Source organism: Alosa pseudoharengus, unplaced genomic scaffold, assembly GCF_046254945.1.
Source record: "Alosa pseudoharengus isolate Yale_2024_CS ecotype anadromous, Long Island Sound unplaced genomic scaffold, YU_APseudo_1.1 YU_APseudo_1.1_scf_5, whole genome shotgun sequence".
Classification (NCBI taxonomy): Eukaryota; Metazoa; Chordata; class Actinopteri; order Clupeiformes; family Clupeidae; genus Alosa; species Alosa pseudoharengus.
The window spans coordinates 33,925,259-33,946,728 of record NW_027468837.1 but is presented as its reverse complement, the minus strand read 5'-3'; the positions used below and the strand labels follow the sequence as shown (position 1 = coordinate 33,946,728).

General features: G+C 47.6%; 1 protein-coding gene across 1 annotated transcript in view; it reads right to left on the bottom strand.

Annotated features, from left to right (window-relative positions):
• The window catches only part of quob (quattro b), a 35,070-nt gene that overhangs the window by 1,259 nt on the left and 12,341 nt on the right, over positions 1-21,470 (bottom strand). Inside the window, exons 2-23 of the mRNA XM_076267485.1 lie at positions 20,697-20,894; positions 18,286-20,173; positions 16,330-16,521; positions 15,135-15,258; positions 13,153-13,246; positions 12,352-12,438; positions 11,994-12,110; positions 11,501-11,599; positions 11,191-11,339; positions 10,280-10,418; positions 9,199-9,321; positions 8,648-8,839; positions 7,177-8,450; positions 5,104-5,353; positions 4,737-4,823; positions 4,315-4,545; positions 3,358-3,528; positions 2,773-2,950; positions 1,941-2,057; positions 1,051-1,320; positions 444-664; positions 41-101 (exon numbers count right to left, since the gene is read on the bottom strand). Coding sequence (XP_076123600.1) covers positions 60-101; positions 444-664; positions 1,051-1,320; positions 1,941-2,057; positions 2,773-2,950; positions 3,358-3,528; positions 4,315-4,545; positions 4,737-4,823; positions 5,104-5,353; positions 7,177-8,450; positions 8,648-8,839; positions 9,199-9,321; positions 10,280-10,418; positions 11,191-11,339; positions 11,501-11,599; positions 11,994-12,110; positions 12,352-12,438; positions 13,153-13,246; positions 15,135-15,258; positions 16,330-16,521; positions 18,286-20,173; positions 20,697-20,894 — 6,243 coding nt within the window. The 3' untranslated portion in view covers positions 41-59. The remainder of the gene's footprint in view (positions 1-40; positions 102-443; positions 665-1,050; positions 1,321-1,940; positions 2,058-2,772; positions 2,951-3,357; positions 3,529-4,314; positions 4,546-4,736; positions 4,824-5,103; positions 5,354-7,176; positions 8,451-8,647; positions 8,840-9,198; positions 9,322-10,279; positions 10,419-11,190; positions 11,340-11,500; positions 11,600-11,993; positions 12,111-12,351; positions 12,439-13,152; positions 13,247-15,134; positions 15,259-16,329; positions 16,522-18,285; positions 20,174-20,696; positions 20,895-21,470) is intronic.

Sequence of the window (21,470 nt, the reverse complement as noted above, 5' to 3'; positions counted from 1 at the left end):
CGATTGGTTATTTTAGTATTACATGTGATTCTCTTCTTACCTTGATACATGCCTGCAAGTTACACTTCAGTGGATTTGCCTGTAATGTTCACTTCTTTGACCTGCATACAAAACAGTAGAATCAGTATCATTCAGATTACTGTTAAATATTGAAAATATTGGAGGTAATTTGAATTAATTATATTATATTATATTCATATTATATTATATTTAGGGATGTCAAACGATTAAAAAAAACTAAATAATCAGACAATTTTCATATTAATGATGAAAGTTATGGATATTGAAATGTAACACCAACAAGGAATTAAAATGCTATTGTTTAATTTGGATCTGATTTATTCTCCCTATGAGTTCCACTGGTTGTATTAGGGTGTTAACTCTCCCTGTGATTTGGGTTGCTTGTAATTCAGTTGTTCAGTGTGTTGAGTTCCCTGCCATACCTTACTGAGTGGTTGATCCCTTGTGTGGCTGGCGGGTGTGGAGGGGAGGGCAAGCTGGTCTGTCGGCTCTAGGGGCCCCTTCTGCACTGCTGAGGCCTTGGTGCGCTGGCCAGGTCCCTCAGAGGAAGACTCCTCCACCTCTCCACCAATCACAGACAGACAGCTGCGTCCGGAGCTGCTGAAGCCGCTCACACTCTCCCCTGATGACTCAGAGCTGTCCACTGCACCACAGGTGAACAGAGATGACTGGCAGGTTAGCCCATAGTGTTCCCATTGATTGCCTATATTTCCCTCTCGGGAGTAATTAAATGTCTGTCTGTCTTAACTTGTTTGTCTGCAGCCCATAATGCATTCAGTATTTCCTGCGCATGAACTTTTCTTACCTCAATTCTTAAACATACACACATATTGTGTAAATGGCAGTTTGAAATAAGACCAAATCACCACTAGTTTCATTCTTTTACAGCACTGTATCATTACAGTGTACAGGTTGACGGAACATGTCCAATCACAGGACACATCCAATGGATATTGTGCCACGATACAGTCATCTTTTTTGCAGCCTGTGTCTCAGGATGTGACACAGATGATGACGAGAGCTTCTCACCCAGAATATGATGGTTCCTCTGCTCCTGGTCCAGGGCATCCTCCTCCAGCACCCCAGGAGGCGACAGAGAGAGGCCAGCGAGGCCCACCACTGGCGGACTGCTGATAGGGCAGAGGTAGCCCCCAACAGGGGACATGGACCCTCGACCAGAGGAGGACGAGGAGGAGGACGAGTGGCTGCCGGAGGATGAGGTTCTTCTGACGGAGTTGGGTCTGAGGGCGGGGAACCTTCCCTGAGAGCAAGGCAACCCAGGGCCAGCAGCTTTGCATTCTGGGAGGACAGAGGCAGGTTAAGATTCAAGTATCCTATAAGCCAGTCATGCACTGAGCCCCAAAAAATTATACAAATTGCACAAGGACAATGAAGTGTGTAGAAATGTATGCAGAATATTATTTAGATGAATACATATGTCAAACCTAAGTAGTAGTACTGCGGTGTGAAAAATGTCAATGTATTTGTGAGCATTTTCTGTTGTGCTGTGTTCTGTTGTTCTGTTGTCCTGTGTTCTGTTGTTATGTTGTACTGTGTTCTGTGTTCTGTTATGCTGTGTTCTGTTGTGCTGTGTTCTGTTGTTATGTTGTACTGTGTTCTGTTGTGCTGTTGTGCTGTGTTCTGTTGTGCTGTGTTCTGTTGTGCTGTGTTCTGTTGTTCTGTTGTTCTGTTGTGCTGTTGTGCTGTGTTCTGTTGTGCTGTGTTCTGTTGTGCTGTGTTCTGTTGTGCTGTGTTCTTTTGTTCTGTTGTGCTGTTTTGCGGTGTTCTGTTGTTCTGTTGTGCTGTGTTCTGTTGTTCTGTTGTTCTATTGTGCTGTGTTCTGTTGTTCTGTTGTTCTGTGTTCTGCTGTGCTGTGTATTGTTGTGCTGTGTTCTGTTGTTCTGTTGTGTTTTCTGCACCTCTTCCAGCGAGGGCACAGTTGATGGCCCGGTTACTAATGGCCGCTTCGCTGGGCTGAATGTCCATGAAAGGCTTGTAACCGATGCCCATGAACACCCTCTCTTGCATTCGGATTTCTGTGCAAACATAAAATGAATAAATGTCTTTTAACATCATGTGAAAAGAGCCAGTATTTCCCAAAGGCATTGTGCTGCAACCATACACATATTATGCTAAATGACATGAGACAGTGTTTGAAATCATTTTTTGACAGTCACAACACCACAATACTTCTGAAAAACAATCTTCATCTGCTTTCTGTTAAAAGATAAATGAACGATAGCAATGTTGTGTTGTGCTCAGCATTTATATTATGCAAAAAGCCTGGTCTGTATCTCCCTAAGGCATTATTGTGGCATAGCTATTAAAAACTAAGAGATAGAAAATCCTAGCCTCCTGCTCATATAAAGATGATTACAACACAACAATGCAGGGTTACTCTACTAGAAGTACAAGCAGACTGGAAATAAACTGTTTTAACCCTCAATTCTGCACCCTATCAGACAGAGGTAGATCAGTGATTGTGAGAGTAATGAATGAGTGAATGTTGTAGCATCCATCTTGGAGAACTTCCTCTTGGCACAACTTGTAAAGCTTTCATTCCTGATATGAATGTAGGCATTATTGTGCCATAACCATTAAAATGAAGAGACAGAGTGGTCAAACTCCGAGTCTCTTTCACATTTAAAGATGATCACTGCAATGTAATGAAAGTGACTGGTATTGACCAGACTCAACGGCAGGTTCAGGAATCAAACCTGGGCCAACCAATTGTGAGCCAGACTCCCTCACCTCGGTTGTGGATAGCCTGCTCCCAGAGGATGCGCTCCAGGTCCCTGGTCCAGCCCATCTTCAGTTCCACGCTGGCCGCCTGAAGGATATATGTCTCCTGGGACTTCCTCCTCCGGAACCAGATCTCAAAACACAGGCCGCTGTCCCCACAGTTGTGGGTCATGCCAATATCTGATGTCTGATTCAGGCAGGAGAAATGAAAACACTTTGGGTAAGTATAAGAGGAATGATAAATTCATCAGCTGAGTTCTATGGTGTTCATACTTATAATGGTGTTATAACTTGTATAATATCTATAACAGACACATCATGTATGTCTTCATACAGTATGCATTGTTTAAATTACTTTAAGCAGGCTTGTGCAAAATTCCAGAATTTAATTGAAACTGGCTCTTAAATTCCAATTCAATTCTTAAATTTCACTTGCATTTCAATTGAGGTAGCAAACAGGAAGCAGAATTGCAATTCGAATTGTGCACAACCCTGACTTTAAGGTCTCCTCTGGCACTGTAGTTAGAATGTTGTTTCTCACTTGTAAGTCATTTTGGTGTAATTGTATATGTGATGGATAATTAGTGTCTGTACCTTGAAGGACTGTTTGTAAATGTAGACGTCGTTTCCGACCTCCGTTTTCTTGGTCTTACTGAAGAGAATGAGGTCCTGGAAGAGGAAGATGTGGCGGTAACACTTTTTCTTCCGGAAGGAGACCAGGAACTCATCCTGCCGTATCAGCTGACCCTGCTCCTTCAGATTGACCTGTGACAGTCACAGAAGGACAGCACACACAGGGAATGGCATATGAGACTGCAGACTGACTCCCAGTCCAGCATTTTAAAGTGAGGCTTGTGGCAGGCAGCTTTTAATCCAAAGTAAAATGTGGTTACACAATTTTAAGGGGCATGAGAGGAACAGTAATACAAAATTCATGGAAAAATCATCTAAAATTCATGGCCAAGAAGTTAAACATCAGTAGTTTTCTCTGGCTGACTGCTAAGAACTGACTGCAGCACTGCATCATAAGAGGCAAGGCATGGGGCTGATGAGCTGAAGCTGATGGGAAACATCACAGTAGTTTTATCAACCATGAGATCTAATCACCAAAAGAAACTGATTTATTTAAAACTCTTTGTTTTACCTTAAGGTCTAACTAATTGAATTGTAAGCAAATGAATGTCTTTTTTGCAGGCTGCGGTTGCGGCTGCGTGCCCTTGCCTTGACCTGTGTGCACGGCTGAGGAGGCGTGAGCTCCCATCCCTCACCTCCAGCCCCGGCAGCCCTCAGCTGTTCATCACAGCAGCACACGCTGATGCAGAGCTACAGCACAACAAGATGAATGTTTGCTGCCAAGTCTCCTCATCTCCTAGTCTTGCCCTTCTCTCACTAACTACTCTCTCTCTTTCCCCCTCTTTCTCTCTCTCCATACATCTCTCTCCTTCCATCCCTTTCTCTCTCTCTCTCTCTCTCTCTCTCTCTCTCTCTCTCTCTCTCTCTCTCTCCCTCCCTCTCCCCCTTTCTCCCCAATTTCTCTGTGTCCAGGCTTACATCACAGTCTTGGATGTCGTCCATGGCCAGGAGGTTGTTGCCATGGCGAAGCTGGAACTGGATGACCTCGAGCGCCGCCTGGACCTCGGCGCGCTCCTGTCCCCGGGCGGGCCCCGCGCCGCACTCGCGCACCACGTCCTGCAGGAGCAGGCCGTACTTGCTGATGCGCTGCACCGGCTTCAGCAGATACGACGACAGGTCCATCTTATCTCCCAGCTCCAGCTGCTTCTGCTGCGGGGGGGTCAAAAAAACGCAGAGCGCCACGCCGGCCACAAGGCAGCACTGTCAGTCATTTGGCCCCACTCAGGAGGTCTCCGGAGGGAAACGGGCCGCTTGAAATATCTTATTTTTGACACGTCCTATCTTGTTTTCCTGCCAAAGGCTGAATTTTTCTTTTCACATAAATCTGTCAAAGTTCTCACCTTGAAGAATTGGCCGTGGTGCTTCAGAAGATTGTCTGAGCGGGGTTTGTTCTTGCTGTACAGCGCGTAGAGGCTGAAGTTTTCTTTCTGCACAGAAAGAGATGACAGGAATTAAAAGCCCAGTTCTGATAAAAACCTGAAACATCCTGAACAGAGATAAGCTATAGTAACAGTTATTTACAGTGTGCAGCTATTCTTTTGACTCATGCTGAAAACAATTAAAACAAATTCATTGCTACCTCGGCCTTCCACGTCCACATCTACAGCACCAAACTGTCCCTATCACAGAGTGCCAGTATCACTAGAGTGACCGAATCTCTAATGTCAGTAAATCCTGGGGGGCTGGCCAGTGGTGGCAGGTACCCACGTGTTTGAGGAAGCAGCGTCCGACGCGGAAGGGCTCGCGCAGGCACAGCTCAAGCTCCTGCAGGAAGTGGTGCTGGTGGAAGTCGCGCAGCTTCTCCAGGTTGCCGAAGATGGAGCCGCGTTGACCACGGAGGTCCTGGGGCACGTCGGCGCGCTCCAGCTGGGGGAAGTAGTGCTCCGTCACGTAGGCCAGCGCCCGCACGTACTCCCGCTCCGTCAGCAGCAGCTCCTCCATGATGCGCTGCAGCTTCCTGTTTGGTGTGGCCGCCAGGAAACACAACCCACCAAACTCAGCCAATGCACAGAAACAACTCACCAACAATAACAATGCACAGAAACAACTCACCAACACTAACAATGCACAGAAACAACTCACCAACACTAACAATGCACAGAAACAACTCACCAACACTAAAAACACTAACAACTCACTCAAGAGCCATTTACACCAAGAATGATAACTATAACTATAATGATAAAACTGTCCACACTGACCAACAATAAGCAAAGTCTCTTAAGACAGGGGGTTTCAACCCATTTTGACCCAGGGAGCACCATTTTCACTAACAAGCAAACTGAGGACCCCTGTTGTGTTGTAAGTAGGGCTGTCAAAATAACTGATTAATTTTGATTAATTAATTTGAGAAAAAATAACTGATTAAAAAAATTAGTGCAGATTAATCGATTCCGTATGACACGATTCCGTGTTGAAAATAAAGTCCTCTGCAATGTCTGCAGCAAGGAATTTGCATATCACCGGAGTTCATCAACTCTATAGTCGCACATCAATGCAAAGAAATAAGTGTTGACATTGAGGGGAGTGTTTTTCATTGTGTCCCCTAGGTTATATCTGTGGCCTGAAATGCCTTGTATGTGAAAAAAAAAACTTCCCGAAGCACTTTTGAATTTATTTCCTCAGCATATTAGGTCATATCATAGATTATTATGGCCATTATTTGAACAGTGAAAATAATAATAAAAGAGTTTTTGAACTTTAATGTCACTAATGCTGAATATTCAATGATTCATTTGAATTTAAATATTTAAAATACTTTCACAGCAAAAATTATATATACGATTCATTTAGATTAATTAATCACAGAGTATGTAATTAATTAGATATTTTTTTTAATCGATTGACAGCCCTAGTTGTAAGGTAAAAAACGTATTTCCCACAGTAAAGCTGCATTACTGAATGCATGGTCACAGAAATAAAATAAAGTGGTTATGTAATATCCTCAGAAATGACCTTGAGCAAAACAGAAGTCTGTAAACGACACAAATGATGGCGCTGCCATATTTATATTGTTCTCATCTGTGTCGCCAGGCAGAAGAAAAAAACACTGGTGCGCTTGGAAGTGTTACACTGTTAAACAAGTCTACACTCTATTAACTTTGACGGAGAGAAGATGTATTTTTGTAATAAAATGCTTGGAACATTCTGTCTCTTGTTTTTATGAATTTCCCTATTACCGTTCTCGGCTGTGTCATTTCATCAAAACAACCATCTTGTGGTGAAAACGATGACAGACTATTCATTTACTACGGATTGTATTAAATATCTGCTTCGGTCGCGGACATTAGAGTTTCAACATCTCTTCATAAATTCTTGGCTTGCCTAAGAACAGCACTTGCACAAGGTTGCACAAAAGTGCTCGCATGTCTTACAATCATGAGTTGTTTATGTTTCCCCTTTTGGACTGGAGGAGACCTTGGATTGAACTAGCACACTTGATGGATCACACTTGGATCTGTGCAATGGCTATGACTTTCATTATAGTTTCATTCTAATACCAAGGGTTACCATAACACTTAGAACTACTCTGACCTGATAACATTTGTATATTGGTATATTGGTATATGCTGTTTTATCGGTAAATATTCACAGCAGTAGAATTCCTGAGTCTCACTACAAACATATCAGTGTAGAGTTGTGTTGTCCCTGACATATTGTGGAATATGACAAATAAACTCAAGCCTAACCTTGGATAAAAGAGAGATAAATATCACCCTAACCCCAACCCTAATCACCACGCCACACTGAGGTGAGCGGTGAGCTGAGCCGCTGACTCACAGGATGTTGCTGCTCTCCTCGGCCGCCGCTGCTCCGCCAGTCCTGGGACTCTGCAGCCTGCTGCCGGCCTCTGTGGCTGCACTTGAGGAGGCCTGAGTCCCCGTGTGGGGGTGGGGGTGGCTGTGGGCCTCCGGCCAGAGCCTCTGCTCCTCGGAGCCCCTGCGGGGTGTGTGTGGGGTCAGCTGGGACGAGAGGCTCAGGTGGTGGTGGTGGTGAGGGTGGTGAGGGTGGTGGTGGGAGGCCACAGCATGGGAGCCGGCTTGGCTGCCGTAGACGGCGCAAGTGGACGTGCACGTGGACGCGGCGTCTGTGTGGCGCGAGGAGCGAGCACTGGTCACGCACGAGCCCTCGCTGTGTGAGCGGCCGAGGGCGCGGTGGCACGGCGGCCGGTCAGCGGGCTCCTCCATCCTCCGCAGGTCGTCCTCGCTGTGGCTGTGCTGCTCCCGGGATCCCCTCCACCACCTGGCGGTGGCCAGGGGGGCGCTACTGGACGCTCCGCCTGACGAGCACTGGCCAGCGTGACCTTGGGTCTCCGTGGCTGAGGGCAGAGGAGGAGTTGAGATCTTTTGCTCTATTTCGTTTTGGAGTGTCACAAAGTCGGCCGATGCTTTGCCTGGGCTGGAGGGGGCCATCGGTACCTCAGCGCTCTCTGCTGGACACGTCAGGGGAGGGTTGGCCCTGGCCTGGTTCTCTGTGCTAGCAGGGGGCTGAGGAGCCTTGAGATCGTTGCTTAGTTTGTGGGCGACTGCAGGGGCGTTGGCCGCTCTCTTCCCTTTCCCCTCAGGTTTGAAGTGGAGGTTGAAACAGGTGACCGTGGCCTCCTCACTCTGCCTGGCGCGGCTGTCTCGGCTCTCGGCCAAGCCCATCGAGGAGCCCCTCCGATCGCACTCTCTGTATTCAAGGGTGGGAGTATCTGAGGCTGCTAGTGGCACTGCCGCTGGTACGCCCGGACTGTGAGGCGGAGACGTGGCCTCTGTCGCCCCGGGACCTTCGTCTCCTCTCAGCGACGCCTGGCCCTCGTCCGAGGCCTTCAGCCTCCCCTGCAGCCTCCCGCTGACGTCCTGGCAGTGAGCCCAGGCCGCAGCCCACTTCCTCATCCCCACCGGGCCTCCCAGAGCCAGAGCGTCGGCCTTGGCCTCCTGGAAGCGCTCGGCGGAAAAGCTCCGGAACCGCTCCTCGAAGGCCCTCACGGCGCCCGCGTTGGCCCTGTGAGGGTAGCACGCACTCCCCACGTGCTCCAGACACTGCTCGCACTCCTTAGCCAGAGCCATGGCCTGGGAACAGACACAACACGCATTTCAATTGGGATGCAATTAAAACGGGCTTTTAATGGCCTAATTAATGTGTTAGGCTATGCTAACTGGGCTTTAATAGATTGATTGAGTGTTTAGCCTATACTGTTACGTTTGTGGTTTATCATTCAATTAGCCGCTAATTTTACCCTGTGGAACTACTGGCCCTCTGGACTGACCTGTTCACAGAACCTGTACAGACGGGCTGTCGTCTCCAGCACGGCCTGAGACTGCTCAGCCCGCGACAGTCTCTCTGCCAGGTCGGTGTTTAAAGTAGTGACCAGGGCGCGGAACACCTCGGCTTCGGGGTACGAAGCCCTGTGGATCTTGTCGGCTTCTTGCACCAGCCCTTCTGCTTCGACCTTCCACTCCTGCAGTCGAGACAAAAAGCCATTAGCTGAGCTGACAACTCCCACACACACCATCATGTTGGCCGGGTGTGTGTTCCACGTGTCGTGAAATGTGTAGGGCCCTGCCCCCGAGGCAACTCATTCCGCTTTCTCCGAGGAACCGCAGCGCACGTGTGAATTAACTTAATGTTCTCTCCAGATGGTCTGTGCAGGTGCCTGAGAACAAATCATTTCTCCTGGTACATTTTGTTCGCTCTGTAAGTTCTGGGTCATTTACAAAAACTACCCAACCTGTTGTGTTTCATTTCTCTTTTAATTACAAGAACGCCAGGAGCTGAACAATAACAACATGGACATTTCATTTCTCTTGGATCCATTACCTTGGCCTTACTGAGGGAGGAGGTGAGGTTCTGGAGCCTCTGTTCCACCGTGTCCAGTCGGTCCTCAACGGAGCTCACCTCCCTCAGCCAGGACTGCTCCTCTGTGGCGAACCACTCCCTGATCTGGGGAACAACGGGCGAAGGAGAAGGCGGCCGATTAATTCCCATTCACTGTGCTGCTCTGGGCTGGCCGCCTCGTGCTGCGCGTTTACCCGAGTGGGACCGTCGAACCGGGATGTGGGTGAGCAGACGGCGCTGATTAAGCCTGCCGTGGTGATTAATGGAAGGGGCTGACTGCACTGAGAGTCACCTCCACATTTCACACATGAAATGTCTCAACAGCTGGCCTTTGTTTTTCATTTTGTTTCCAACTGTGTGTGCATGCATCATGTGTGTCTGTGTGTGTGTGTGTGTGTGTGTGTGTGTGTGTGCGTGTCTGAGTGTGTGTGTGTGTGTGTGTGGGGGGGGGGGTACATTATTGTGCTGTGTTGTTCCTCGTACAAAGACCTATCTGATATGGATGCACTAATGCACATTAACACTGTGTTCAGTGTAACCAACACTAATATAATCAGTTCCCATACAGCAGGGCCCACATGCTGTGTCTTCATCTAGGACAGAAATATTCTACAGTGTGCATGCCAAAGTCCCTTAGGCTGTATACATGTGCACTTATATGCATAAATCAGCAAGGCTTAATGCTTATTTCTCTGTGGCCGTTCGTACTGTTATTGGGACTTAGTCAATACAGCCTGAGCCACAAAGCCCAATCCAGCTGTTAAAGAGCTACAGTATTGACATTTCACAGTTCAGAAGTCTCTAAATAGCTCAGTCTATTACTGCACCCATCTGCTGGGGACAGGGCACCAGCTTCTGCCAACCACACATGAACTAAAGCTAATTCAATAACTTGGCAAAATCCTTTTGCTAATTTCAAACCAAGAGCAAGATCCTGAATGCAAGTCTCAGTGGGTCAGAGCAATTTCCTCATATGTCACACGATAGAGTGCGCATGACAGATTTTGCTCGAAGCTCACGGCTTTGCTTGTTTTTTTGTGCTTCTTGCATCTGCTGCAGTTACCCAGGTGATCTTGTCCTCCATGGTCCTCAGCTGGAGCAGGTAGTCCAGGTGCTCCAGGGACTGGTTAGACCTCATGACCAGGGAGTGGACCTTCTCCTCCACCTGGTTATACAGACTCCGTACCGCCTCCATGGCATCTCTGAATAGAGACAGAGACCAGACAACATGAGCTCGTGTGGTACAGCCATTGATGTTATATGCCCAGTTTTAACTCTGCCATTATATACACTTTCTATAACTTCTGTAGCATTCTATCATTGTGTTGCAGAACATGCTGATGTCAAATCACATACAATACAGGCCAAAAGTTTGGACACACCTTCTCATTCAATGCATTTCCTTTATTTTCATGACTATTTACATTGTAGATTCATCAAAACTATTAATGAACACATGTGGAATTATGTACAAAAAAGTGTGAAATAACTGAAAACATGTCTTATATTCTAGTTTCTTCAAAGTTAAAGCTATTTTTTTTTTATTTACGTAATACCATATCCAGCAATCCAGCAATCCATAACAAATATTAATCTGTGGGCCAAATAACTTTGCATTCATTCATAGTTTTGATGCCTTCAGTGAGAATTTACAATGTAAATAGTCATGAAAATAAAGAAAACGCATTGAAATGGCCTGTACTGTATACCCGTAATTTCCCAACTATTAGCCGCGGCTTATACATTGATTTTGCTAAATTTCTTCAGCTATGAGGTTAATATACGGGGGCAGTTAATACGGTATTAATACGGTTTTGTTTCTTTTAACTTGCATAAAACACTGCCCTGCGGCTTATACACAGGAAATTACTGTATTATGGATGTTGTGATAAAGCATTTGTGTTGCACCACATTCGACCAGAATCATTCAGTTATGAGAAGAGATGGAGCGTGAAGCACGCGCCATGAGTGTACCTGTAGTCTTCTGACAGGGCAAATCGAAATTCCTCCTTCCTCATTCGGGCAAGGATAGCCCCTCCCTCCCTCTGTAAAGTGACCAATCTGGTGTCCTCTAGGACCTCTTTCATCGAACTCCGCTGCTCCTCTATGCACGCCTTTACATCCTGACCGTACATACATACAGCATAAAAACAGCGATAGGTGAATGAGCTTTGGCATGGAGAAGCATCCGCCCAGTCACTGGGCTACAGAGCCAAGCAAACACGGTCAAGGACATGAGGAGGACCTGAGGAGGATGAGTCAATGTTAGACAAAACCGCAGTACCTTAACAGTGTCCATCTTCCTGACGCTGTCTAATTTCTTAATGGCTTTCTGGAGAAGTGTGGCGGCACCTTGAAGGTCAGTCATGAAGACGGCCATTTTCTAAAACAAGATAAAAGCTTGAAATGAATCTCAACCAAATTAAACATTGTCAATGTGACATTTAATGGCACTCAACATTGATAGACTGTAGAGGAATTGTACAGAAACGTACTGTTTGGCCTTGAAACTTGGCTAACTAAAATACATAAGCCGTCTGTTTAATGCCTAAAGTTCAGCCTAGAATAGCAAATGTCATGGAGTAGTGATTCCAGGCTGACAAGTTTGACACATTCTGCTTAACAAGGAGTGTCTTTCCTGACATCATTTTAAAAATGCAGTCTGTTCCCATTATTTATTCAACCAAAGGAGAACTCCGTGACATCAGCTGATAACATTTGATCGAAAAGGCAGACCGCCAACCTGTCAATCACTCAACACAAAACACCATCAATACCTGGTGGAAATGTAGCCAATCACTGTGCTTGTAGAGGAAAGTCCCACCCAGGTCAGAGGTCAGCTGCTGTCCATCAACAATCTTATGTAGAGCTTTCAGGGAGGTGATGATGTCCATCTAGACCACACACACACAGACACAGACACACACACAGACACAGACACACACACACACACACATATTTGCATACACATACAAATACAGACATACACTAATTAGACACTGTATCCCCGCCAGCATGTAATCTATGTATATAATGTATGTATAGTAAATGTTGAAGTCATAAGATAACATGATATTTGTGAGTTTGTGAGACTGGCAGCCGTAGGTGAGTGGACTATTATGGGCTGTATCTGACCTGCAGGCCTGTGTGTCTGTCTGGACGCGGGTTCAGCTCTTTATCCACCAACACTACGATCCCGTGCACAGCATGCAGCGCCTGTTCCTATTTCACACGGAGAAAGAGACCAAGATATGAGTAAGTGTGTGTGCGTGTGTGTGTGTGTGTGTGTGTGTCTGTGTGTGTGTGTGTGTGCGTGTGTGTGTGTGTGTGTGTGTGTGTGTGTGTGCGTGTGTGTGTGTGTGTGTGTGCGTGCTTAAGAGTGTGAGCAAGTGTGCGCGTGAGAGAGTATGTGTGTGTGATGTGTATTTGAATAACTGCAAAACAGATAAATTAGAATGCTGCTATGAAAAGGCATGAGAGGGAAAAAATAGATCAGAGATGAAAAGTAACAGCCTTCTGAACGACATCTGAGACAAAAAGAATGAGGAGGAGAGGGACTGAGGCGAAGACAAGCTTTTTAGTAGAACTCTAGCTTATGTAGAGTAAACACTTATGTAAACACATTCTTTTCTAATGGTGAGAACAGAAGAAATGGGCTTTGCAAGTACAGACAGATGTCCTATTTTTGTTATTCTAGCTGCATGTTTAGTCTACTTGTCAGAGCAAAGAGTGAGGCAAGATCCCCAGATCTGCTCAGAATATCAAATACTGCTCTAAGCTTTGCACATGTTTATATTTTTATTATAATGCTTTAACCTTATAACTCACAAGCAGCTCATCCGCTGTTAAATCTATAAATAAATCTTCCTGAGCTAATGCGTTTTGCATGCCGTGCTTTATTTGGCGTGACACCATGTGTGTGTGGGCTGGGCTCACCTGGATCATAAGCAGGGATTTGTAGAGTACAGGTGGAGGAGGGACCCTTCTGGCGTCGACTACCAGCGTCAGCCCTAAGTCCCGCACCTCTTTCCTGCAACACACACACACGCGCACGCGCACACGCACACGCGCACGCGCACGCACACGCACACGCACACGCACACGCACACGCACACGCACACGCACACGCACACGCACACGCACAGACACAGACACAGACACAGACACAGACACAGACACAGACACAGACACAGACACACGCACACGCACACGCACACGCACACGCACACACACACACACACACACACACACACAGACAAATACCGAGAGACACAAACACAAATATCTATTAAACACATTATAAGCATATCATAAAAATACTACAGTGGGAACAGTTGTGCTTTAATGCGTCTTTCACAGGAAATCTTGTCAGGTGTCTCAGGTATAGTATAAGTATATGGTTCCCTGCCTTTCAAAACTACATAAACATTCCTATGTTTGATGAGCTGCCATACCACTTAGTACTGTGAGGTGGGGTGACATGTTCTGCTCGGCTCTGTTTAAAGTGTTATGTGTGACAGATGTAAAGACCAGTTTACTTTGCTTCACTACTTTACAAGTGTGGTGGATGAAAAGGCTCTCTCTAAAACATCACACCCTTAGGCCCAATCCCATTTCTCAAACTCTACACATAGTTACATACAGAATCATACCAAAAAAATGTGCACGCCCACTGTCTACACTGCCTTATTCAGATCTATTTAAACTTTGTAAAAGTGTCAAATAAAGTGGTATTCATATAGTAAAGGCCTTTTTGAGCCATAGGAAGTATGCCTAAAATCACTGTATGTTTGGCGACTAGACACAAAGCAATACCATCTTAGCACCACCAAGAACAGGCACTCACATATTGTACTGCCAGTGGACTGTCACTGCCATCTAGAGGTTTTTGTATGTCACTACACACCACTTCTTTTTTACCCTGACAGTCCATCACAGTTACAGTATTTTACAGTTGCTAAGCATTTTCAGCTGTGTCTACGTTTGGTAGAATGGCTGAATCATAATATACTATGATATTAGAGTGCAAACTCTATGTACACACTTTATTTATGTAACATTGTAACTCGTTGGATTATGGCGGACTAGATCTGCTCATGCTGCTGCTACCCAGATGCATTACAAAGTCATGAGTGCAAAGGCCCCACTAGTCCAAACAGATCTGGACAGGCAAAGTCCCGAGGAAGAAGAAGAAGAAGAAGAAGAAGAAGAAGAAGAAGAAGAAGAAGAAGAAGAAGAAGAAGAAGAAGAAGAAGAAGAAGAAGAAGAAGAAGAAGAAGAAGAGCGTCTCAGCACAGAGCCGATGCAGTCCTGTCTACCTAGCACTAGATAATGAAAACAGAGTTGCTTTGGGGATGCAAGAGCCTGGTTGGTTCAGACAGCGAAAGACCAATCAGAAGTGCCATTTTGTTGGCAATTTGCTCACATGCCGTTGCTATTTCTGGATTATGGAGGCAATTGTAGGTATGGTACCTTGACAGCTACCACATGCTATGTCTTGTGGGTGAAAGTAATTTTTTGTTTATGTATGTGGACTATATGTGTGCTTGCTGTATGTTCTTAAGGCTGCTGAAACAAATGAATTTCCCTGTGGGATAATTAAAGTATATCTATCTATCTATCTATCTATCTATCTATCTATCTATCTATCTATCTATCTATCTATCTATTTATTTGGAATGTTTTTAACATATTGTTTAATATTGTTGGCGAGCTTCCAGCACATGCTGTAAATGTTATTTTATTTAATCCCCACCCCCCCTTCTGTTTTCTATCTTCTTACTTTTCTATTATTTTTAAACTTTGCACAGCTGGGAGTTCCAGTCACAATCCCCATTTCACTGCTTTTTGTTCCACAAATTATGCATGTGACAAATAAATTCTTGAATCTTGAATCTTGAAAAAAAAAAAAAAAAAACCTGGGTATGGAGTGCAGGTAGAGCAGCAGCTTGCACAGCTCCACAGAGGTCACCAGAGGGCATGTCCAGCCCTTCCTGTCCCCATGGACCTCCATCACCGCCCTGCCCGCACGGTCCCTACTTCCTGTTACAGAGAGACAAAGACCATTCAGCATTGGTAGTGCAGTGTGTGTGAAGAGAGAGTGAAAAAGAGAAAGTGTGTGTCTGTCTGTCTCTGTGAGTGTGTGTGTCTGTTTGTGAGTATGTGTGATGAAGAGAAATGTGTGTGTGTCCGTCTGTGTGTGTGTGTGTGTGTGTGTGTGTGTGTCTTTCTGTCTGTCTGCCTCTGTGTGTGTGGGTGTGTCTGTCTGTCTGTGAGAGAGAATGTGTGTGTGTGTGTGTGCGTGCATGTGTGGGTGTGTTTGTGTGTGTGCATGTGTGTCTACGCCTTAGATGTTGGAGGGTTTGATTCTAATCAGAGAAAAGAAGGACAACACATTGTCGCAGCTCAAAGACATATGCAAACACGGAAACAGCAAGCCTTTGGAAACACTAGAGCCTGTAATTAGTCCAAACCCCCTGATAGGTTTGGCTCGTTTGTACACATGATTGGAGGTGTAGGGAAGGGGTGCGTTTGGCACCACATTAGAAAGCTAATCTGGGAACAGATGTGTGATTTCCTTTCACGGGATCAAAAGACATAATGAGTGGAAGAGGTCTATGTGTGATTCCCCTTGCTGTTTAACAAACCTGCATTTAACCAATTTAGTTTATACACATAAATTCACACAAACAAACATACATACACACACACACACACACACACACACACACACACACACACACACACACACACACACACACACACACACACACACACACACACACACACACACACACACACACACACACGGATACACAGATACACACACACACACACACAGGTAATACAAGCACACAATGTGGCTGGGCCTAGGTAAGGACTAGGTAATGGGAGGAGGAGGAGGCTGTCAGATGAAAGCGATAGAGAGCAGAGACAGAGCTGGGGGTGGGGGTGGGGTGGGGAGACTGATTGAGTCTCTAAAAGCCTGGGAGACAGTGATGTGGTGCTGGCCAAGGTAACCGCAGGGACGAGGCGACACATTTATCAGTGAGGGCATCACACAGACTGACGTCCTTGTTGGAGATGCTAATCAGCTGCTCAGAGCTCAGTTACCTGGCAAGCAGGCGAGGCCCAGAGGCAGGAGAGTGATGCTGTCCGGATGGAGCGGTTTAAAGAGGGGGCTCGCTGAGGACCTGGGCCCAGCAACGGGGTGCTTCCCCTGGGCAGCTGGAGGCTGGTCAGTAGAGTGCGGCTGGAGCTTCCGGTCTGGTGCCTGAGGGGTGCCCGGTTCAGACTGGTAAACATCTGTCCAGTCAAGAGGAGATGAAAAAGTAAGACAAATATATATGAGACACTGAGGGGCAGCTTCCCATACATGGATGAAATAATCCCTAGTCCTTTATTTAAGGAGAACTTCAATTGAGACTTTTAGTCTAGAACTAGGCTAAATCCATGTGTGAAACCGGTTCTGAATACACATACAGTAAACCAGATGCCCATTATTAGCATTTATGTCTTGATTGAGTGACCTGACAAACTGTAACCCTGGAGATAGAGCTTGGGAATAGGGGCTGACCGTTATAATCCTGCCTGACCTGAGATGTCTGGCCAAAGGTCATAAATTGACATGGTTCAAAGGCTCCCTCCTGATTTGGATGCCATTTTAACCTCACTGTCATGGTATCTGGCTACAGTGTGTACTGTAACTTAATATCCAGAGCCCTAAACCATTCACAGCAACTCAGCCTAATGAAGTCAATTCACCATCAGGCCCATTGGTCTAAAGGCCTAACAACCTTGCATTCCAATCCAAGTTAATCGGAAACGTTTCTGTACATCTTCAACTGCAAAGCTTCCTTTTGAGCGCTCCTCCTCCTCCTCCTCCTCCTCCTCTGACAGACAGCGTGTGTGGGCGTGGGCCGGCTGAGCTTGGCGTACAGTGTCCCAGCTGTTCGAGGGAGCCGCGCCTCATTGGGTAATGGCTCCTTATTGAAGCTGTCTTGCTGATGGGCCTCACTTTGATCACTAACTGGCCAATTAGGCCGACAAAAGTTGCTCTGTCTTCTTCCCTCCACTCCCTCAGACACTTTGACAGGCATCTCTCCCAATCCCCTTATCACTGGTTGGGTTGCTCTGCCCGTGGGAAGGATCCAGGGGGAGGATTGTCTGCTACACTGCTGCTCTGCCTGAGTGCATCACCTGACTCAGCCTTTAACTGCATTGCAGTATGTTTGAACAGTGAATAGGGTGTTTGAATGTTTTCGATTGTTGTCTCAGAATGGACATAATGGACATGGCTGTGTCTCTGTTCTATTTTGTTATTTTCTGCCTTTATCTTTCTCCTTCCCTCTCTCTCTCTCTCTCTCTCTCTCTCACCGTCCCATCATCTCTCTCCCTCTCTCTCCCTCTCTCTCTCCCTCTCTCTCTCCCTCTCTCCCTAAAATGCTCCTACACTTTAAAGGAATGCCACGTTCACTTTGTCCTCATGCAGTGCTCCCGGCCCTCCTCGCTAAGCCCAGAGATGTGAGGAGGAGGTCACAGTTATTTCCGCTCGGCTCATGAATGCCTCCATTCTGCCCGAGAGGGCGAGGCCGAGAAGAGCTCTCTGGAATTCCCCCTCTGGAACGCCACTGACTCCCTTGCCCTCTGAACTCTGACCTCTCATCTTTGGACACTTTTTTTATTCACCTTTGACCTGGCAGGCTTGGACAAATTATTTGGTGGACACATACAAAGGTCATGATTTTTTTTTAAATCACTGTGTGTTTATAAAGGATTCACACTGGGCATTAACTTGCACCAAAACATACACACAGGCCCTTGCTGTGTAGCTCTGCCATATATTCATTCAAACTCTGTTTACATTGTAAGATGTGTTTAAAATATGCTGCTATACATGTTCTATACCATAAATTTAAAGCGTAGCACGTGTGGACAGGAACTGCATCCTACGAACATTACACATTTACAGAAAAGAGGTTTGGGAAGGTAGAAACAGCAGTTTCCAGGTTCACCTCAACACAAAGAATAACACCATGAACTGAGTACTAAAACGTTCCTCATTGTTACCTTTCTTGGACTGTTTAGACTGGGCCTTCCTGTCCATTTTCGGGGACACCAGGCCAAAGGCCGTGGTCTTCTTGTTTTGGATGACTCGGACGGTAGGAATGACCTCGGGGCAGACATCGCTCAGGCTCCTGCTGGGCATCTTGTGGGCCTGCAGGCACTCTCGGGCCGAGTCGGACACGGACGACAGCGAGTGCTGCTTGGCCCGGCCCTTGCCCCAAAGCCTCGGGACCTCTGCTTGGGCCAGGGTCTCTGGAGCGCCCTGTGTCACAGCACGGCTGCTTGGACAGTGGCCCTCTACTGGTGGCACAGGGTACGGCAGCGCTGGACTCTTAGTGGGGGATGCAGGTTGTGGCCCTGCAGCCTGGTGTGGGGTCTGGCTTTGAAGGGGTGCTCTATGGTCTTTCGCTTGACATGGGTCCTGGTGCCACAGGGGGGTCTGCTGCTGCTGCTGCTGCTGCTGACCCTCTGTCTCAGAGGAGCCCTGGCAGGCTAGACGCACGTCCAGAGGTGGTTTGCACGGCTGCCCTAGTTTACGTAACATTTGGGTTTTGGGGAATTTCTGGACACCGTGGACACCCCTTTGAAGTCCTTCCCGACCACCACTGGAGTCTGGCTGGTGGCAGTGCTGCAGAAGCGGAGGCTGTAGAGGGGCCCCTGCGTTCGTTGGGTGGCCCCCACAGTTTGCTGGGCCCCACGGCTGCCCAGGTGGCCCTGCCTGTCTGGACTTCGGCGAACTCTCTCCCTCAGGGATGGTCTGAGAGGGACAGCCAGCCAGGCAGGCTTGAGCCGTCTGTGCTGGACCCCCAGGCCCACAGCCTCCTTCCGCACTGAGGCAAGGCTCCTCTACGTCAGCCCCAGTCTCCTCCAGTGGTGCCAAACTGCCCCCGAAACAGACAGGGTTCATTAAGGCGGCCAGGTACGACTCGCGGTGCCTGTTCTTGGACTCCAGGTCGAGGGTGAGCGGTACTCCTTTGCTGTACGGCGCACACAGGTCCCCTGGGAGCTTTAGGGGTCCCCCTTGGGGTGGACGGTCCCGTTTGGGTGCTGGAGGGGCCGGTCTGACTGGCCTGAGGCCCTGGAGGGGGAGGCCCTTGGGCAGAGTGGGCTTACTGAGAGCGAGGGCCTCCTTCTCCTTGTTGAACTCCACCAGGTCCACATACTCACCCTCCATCTCCCACTTGTGCCGGGTGTCCCATGTGTTGGGTGACACCCAGCCTACTGGCTTACCGGACGGATTGTTGACGGCCATGCCATGGTCCACTTTGACAGGTTTGGAGTTGTTTCCGCCGGTGAGGCGCAAGGAGACGGCAATGCCATCTTTGGCCGGAAGGATGACCGTCTCCATGGTGAGCGACGAGAGTTCTGACTGGACGGACGACTGGGACCCCGGCGACGGGGGAGCGGAGGCCTCCATCTGGACGTCCTGCACCACCATGCCCGTCGGGAGCGAGGACATGCTCGCGCTCGGCACCCTGCTCTTAGGACGGTCCAGAAACTCGGGCTTGGCGATCTCGGCCCAGGGCACCTTCACCACGCCCTGGTCAGACGAGAGCACGCAGGTGCCAAGCGGCGCGCCATGCCTCCCCTCGTTGACCTCCCGCAGCCAGGCCTCGGTGAATATGCACGGGTAGGACGTCTCCAGGATGGGCGTCTCCTCCAGAGCCTCCGCGTGCGAGCCCACGCCTGCCTGCTCCAGCAGGCCCTCTCCCTGCGCCAGGAGGCTCTTGAGGACGATGCGGGCCGCCTGGTCTCCGAACGGCTCCACCTGCAGGTAGAAGTCGCCGGGGCGGAGCAGCAGGGGGTTGATGGGCGCGAGCTGGATCACCACGCGGTCGCGCAGGCACAGCGGCCAGCCCTCGCAGCGGAACACCACATCAGAGTAAGCAGCCTGTCAACAGGGCGAGACGAGATGACGTTTATGGAATTCCTCTGTCAAACATTTCAAACTCCCACTGAACAACACAGAACACAGATCAAGTATTTAAGTATTTTCTCCCTAGTTCCTTTACTTGTTGAGTACTACAGTATACCCTTTGAGCTAAACGTTAAGCAGTTTGGATCTCAAATCTCTGAAATCTGAACGATTTGCTTTTGCTAAACTGTGACGTTATTCAGCTGCCAATGTGTGACTACTGACGATATTCTCTAACTGCCAATGTGTGACTACTAACGATGACGCACTGTTGTCACGGGCCTGACTCAACATCATCTGCACTGTCTGCTTCAACAGGAGTGTGGTGGCTTGTTGTAAGTAAGGCACATGTATAATACAGGCACAACAGTGCAACTCTTCTGCATTGTTTTGGTTTGTGTTGCCTGCTCTTCAGAGCCTCTGGGAGTTGTTCATTAAACGCTGGCATGGCGTGGCCGTGTAAGTAAGACGCTCTGTTGCGTTTGAGTGACACACTCACACAGGCCGCCTGCTGCACGCTCTCGAGGATGTGCTTGGCCGGGATGAGGAAGTCCAGCAGGCACTGCAGCGCGTCGCCCTGGAAACGCTCGTCGATGGTGCGGAAGAGCTGGCTGAGAACGGTGGGAGCGGTGGCCTCGAAGGGAGGGAAGAGCGACGACAGCGCGCCCTGAATGGACCAGTCCAGGGAGGAGGGGTTCTGAGAGATGGACAGGCAGACAGAGAGAGAGAGAGAGAGAGAGAGAGTTTGTTAGACTGGACCAGGGCCAACAGTGCACTCTGAATGAACCTCTATAATGAGGCAAGGGGCAACACAATGACGGAGGAAAAGAGTGAGCCAGACAGAGAGAGAAAGTACGGTATGTGAATCACATGAGCAGGGACGAGCAGGAAACAGTTTAACCTTATAAGTAAGTAAGGGCTTGAGGGAATGGACATTTATACATTCCACAAAACACTGAGCCAATGTATAGCATAGCTGTGCAGAGGCTGGGAGTATTAGGTTATTAGATGAATACTGTTATTTACGTCAGCAGTGAAAAACTAAAGAGATAATAGATTAAGTGACGCAGTGTGCATTAAATTCCACAGGGTGCAAAAACTCCACCAAGGCCAATATGCCCTGGTGGTTTTGAGGGAATCTGGCAGACAGACAGACAAACAAACAAGCTAACCAAGTAAATATAAAATATAAAAAATATAATAATAAAACCGAAAAATAAACCCAAAACATAACCTCTCTTGGTGGAGGTAAAGTACAGCTGACACTTCCTCA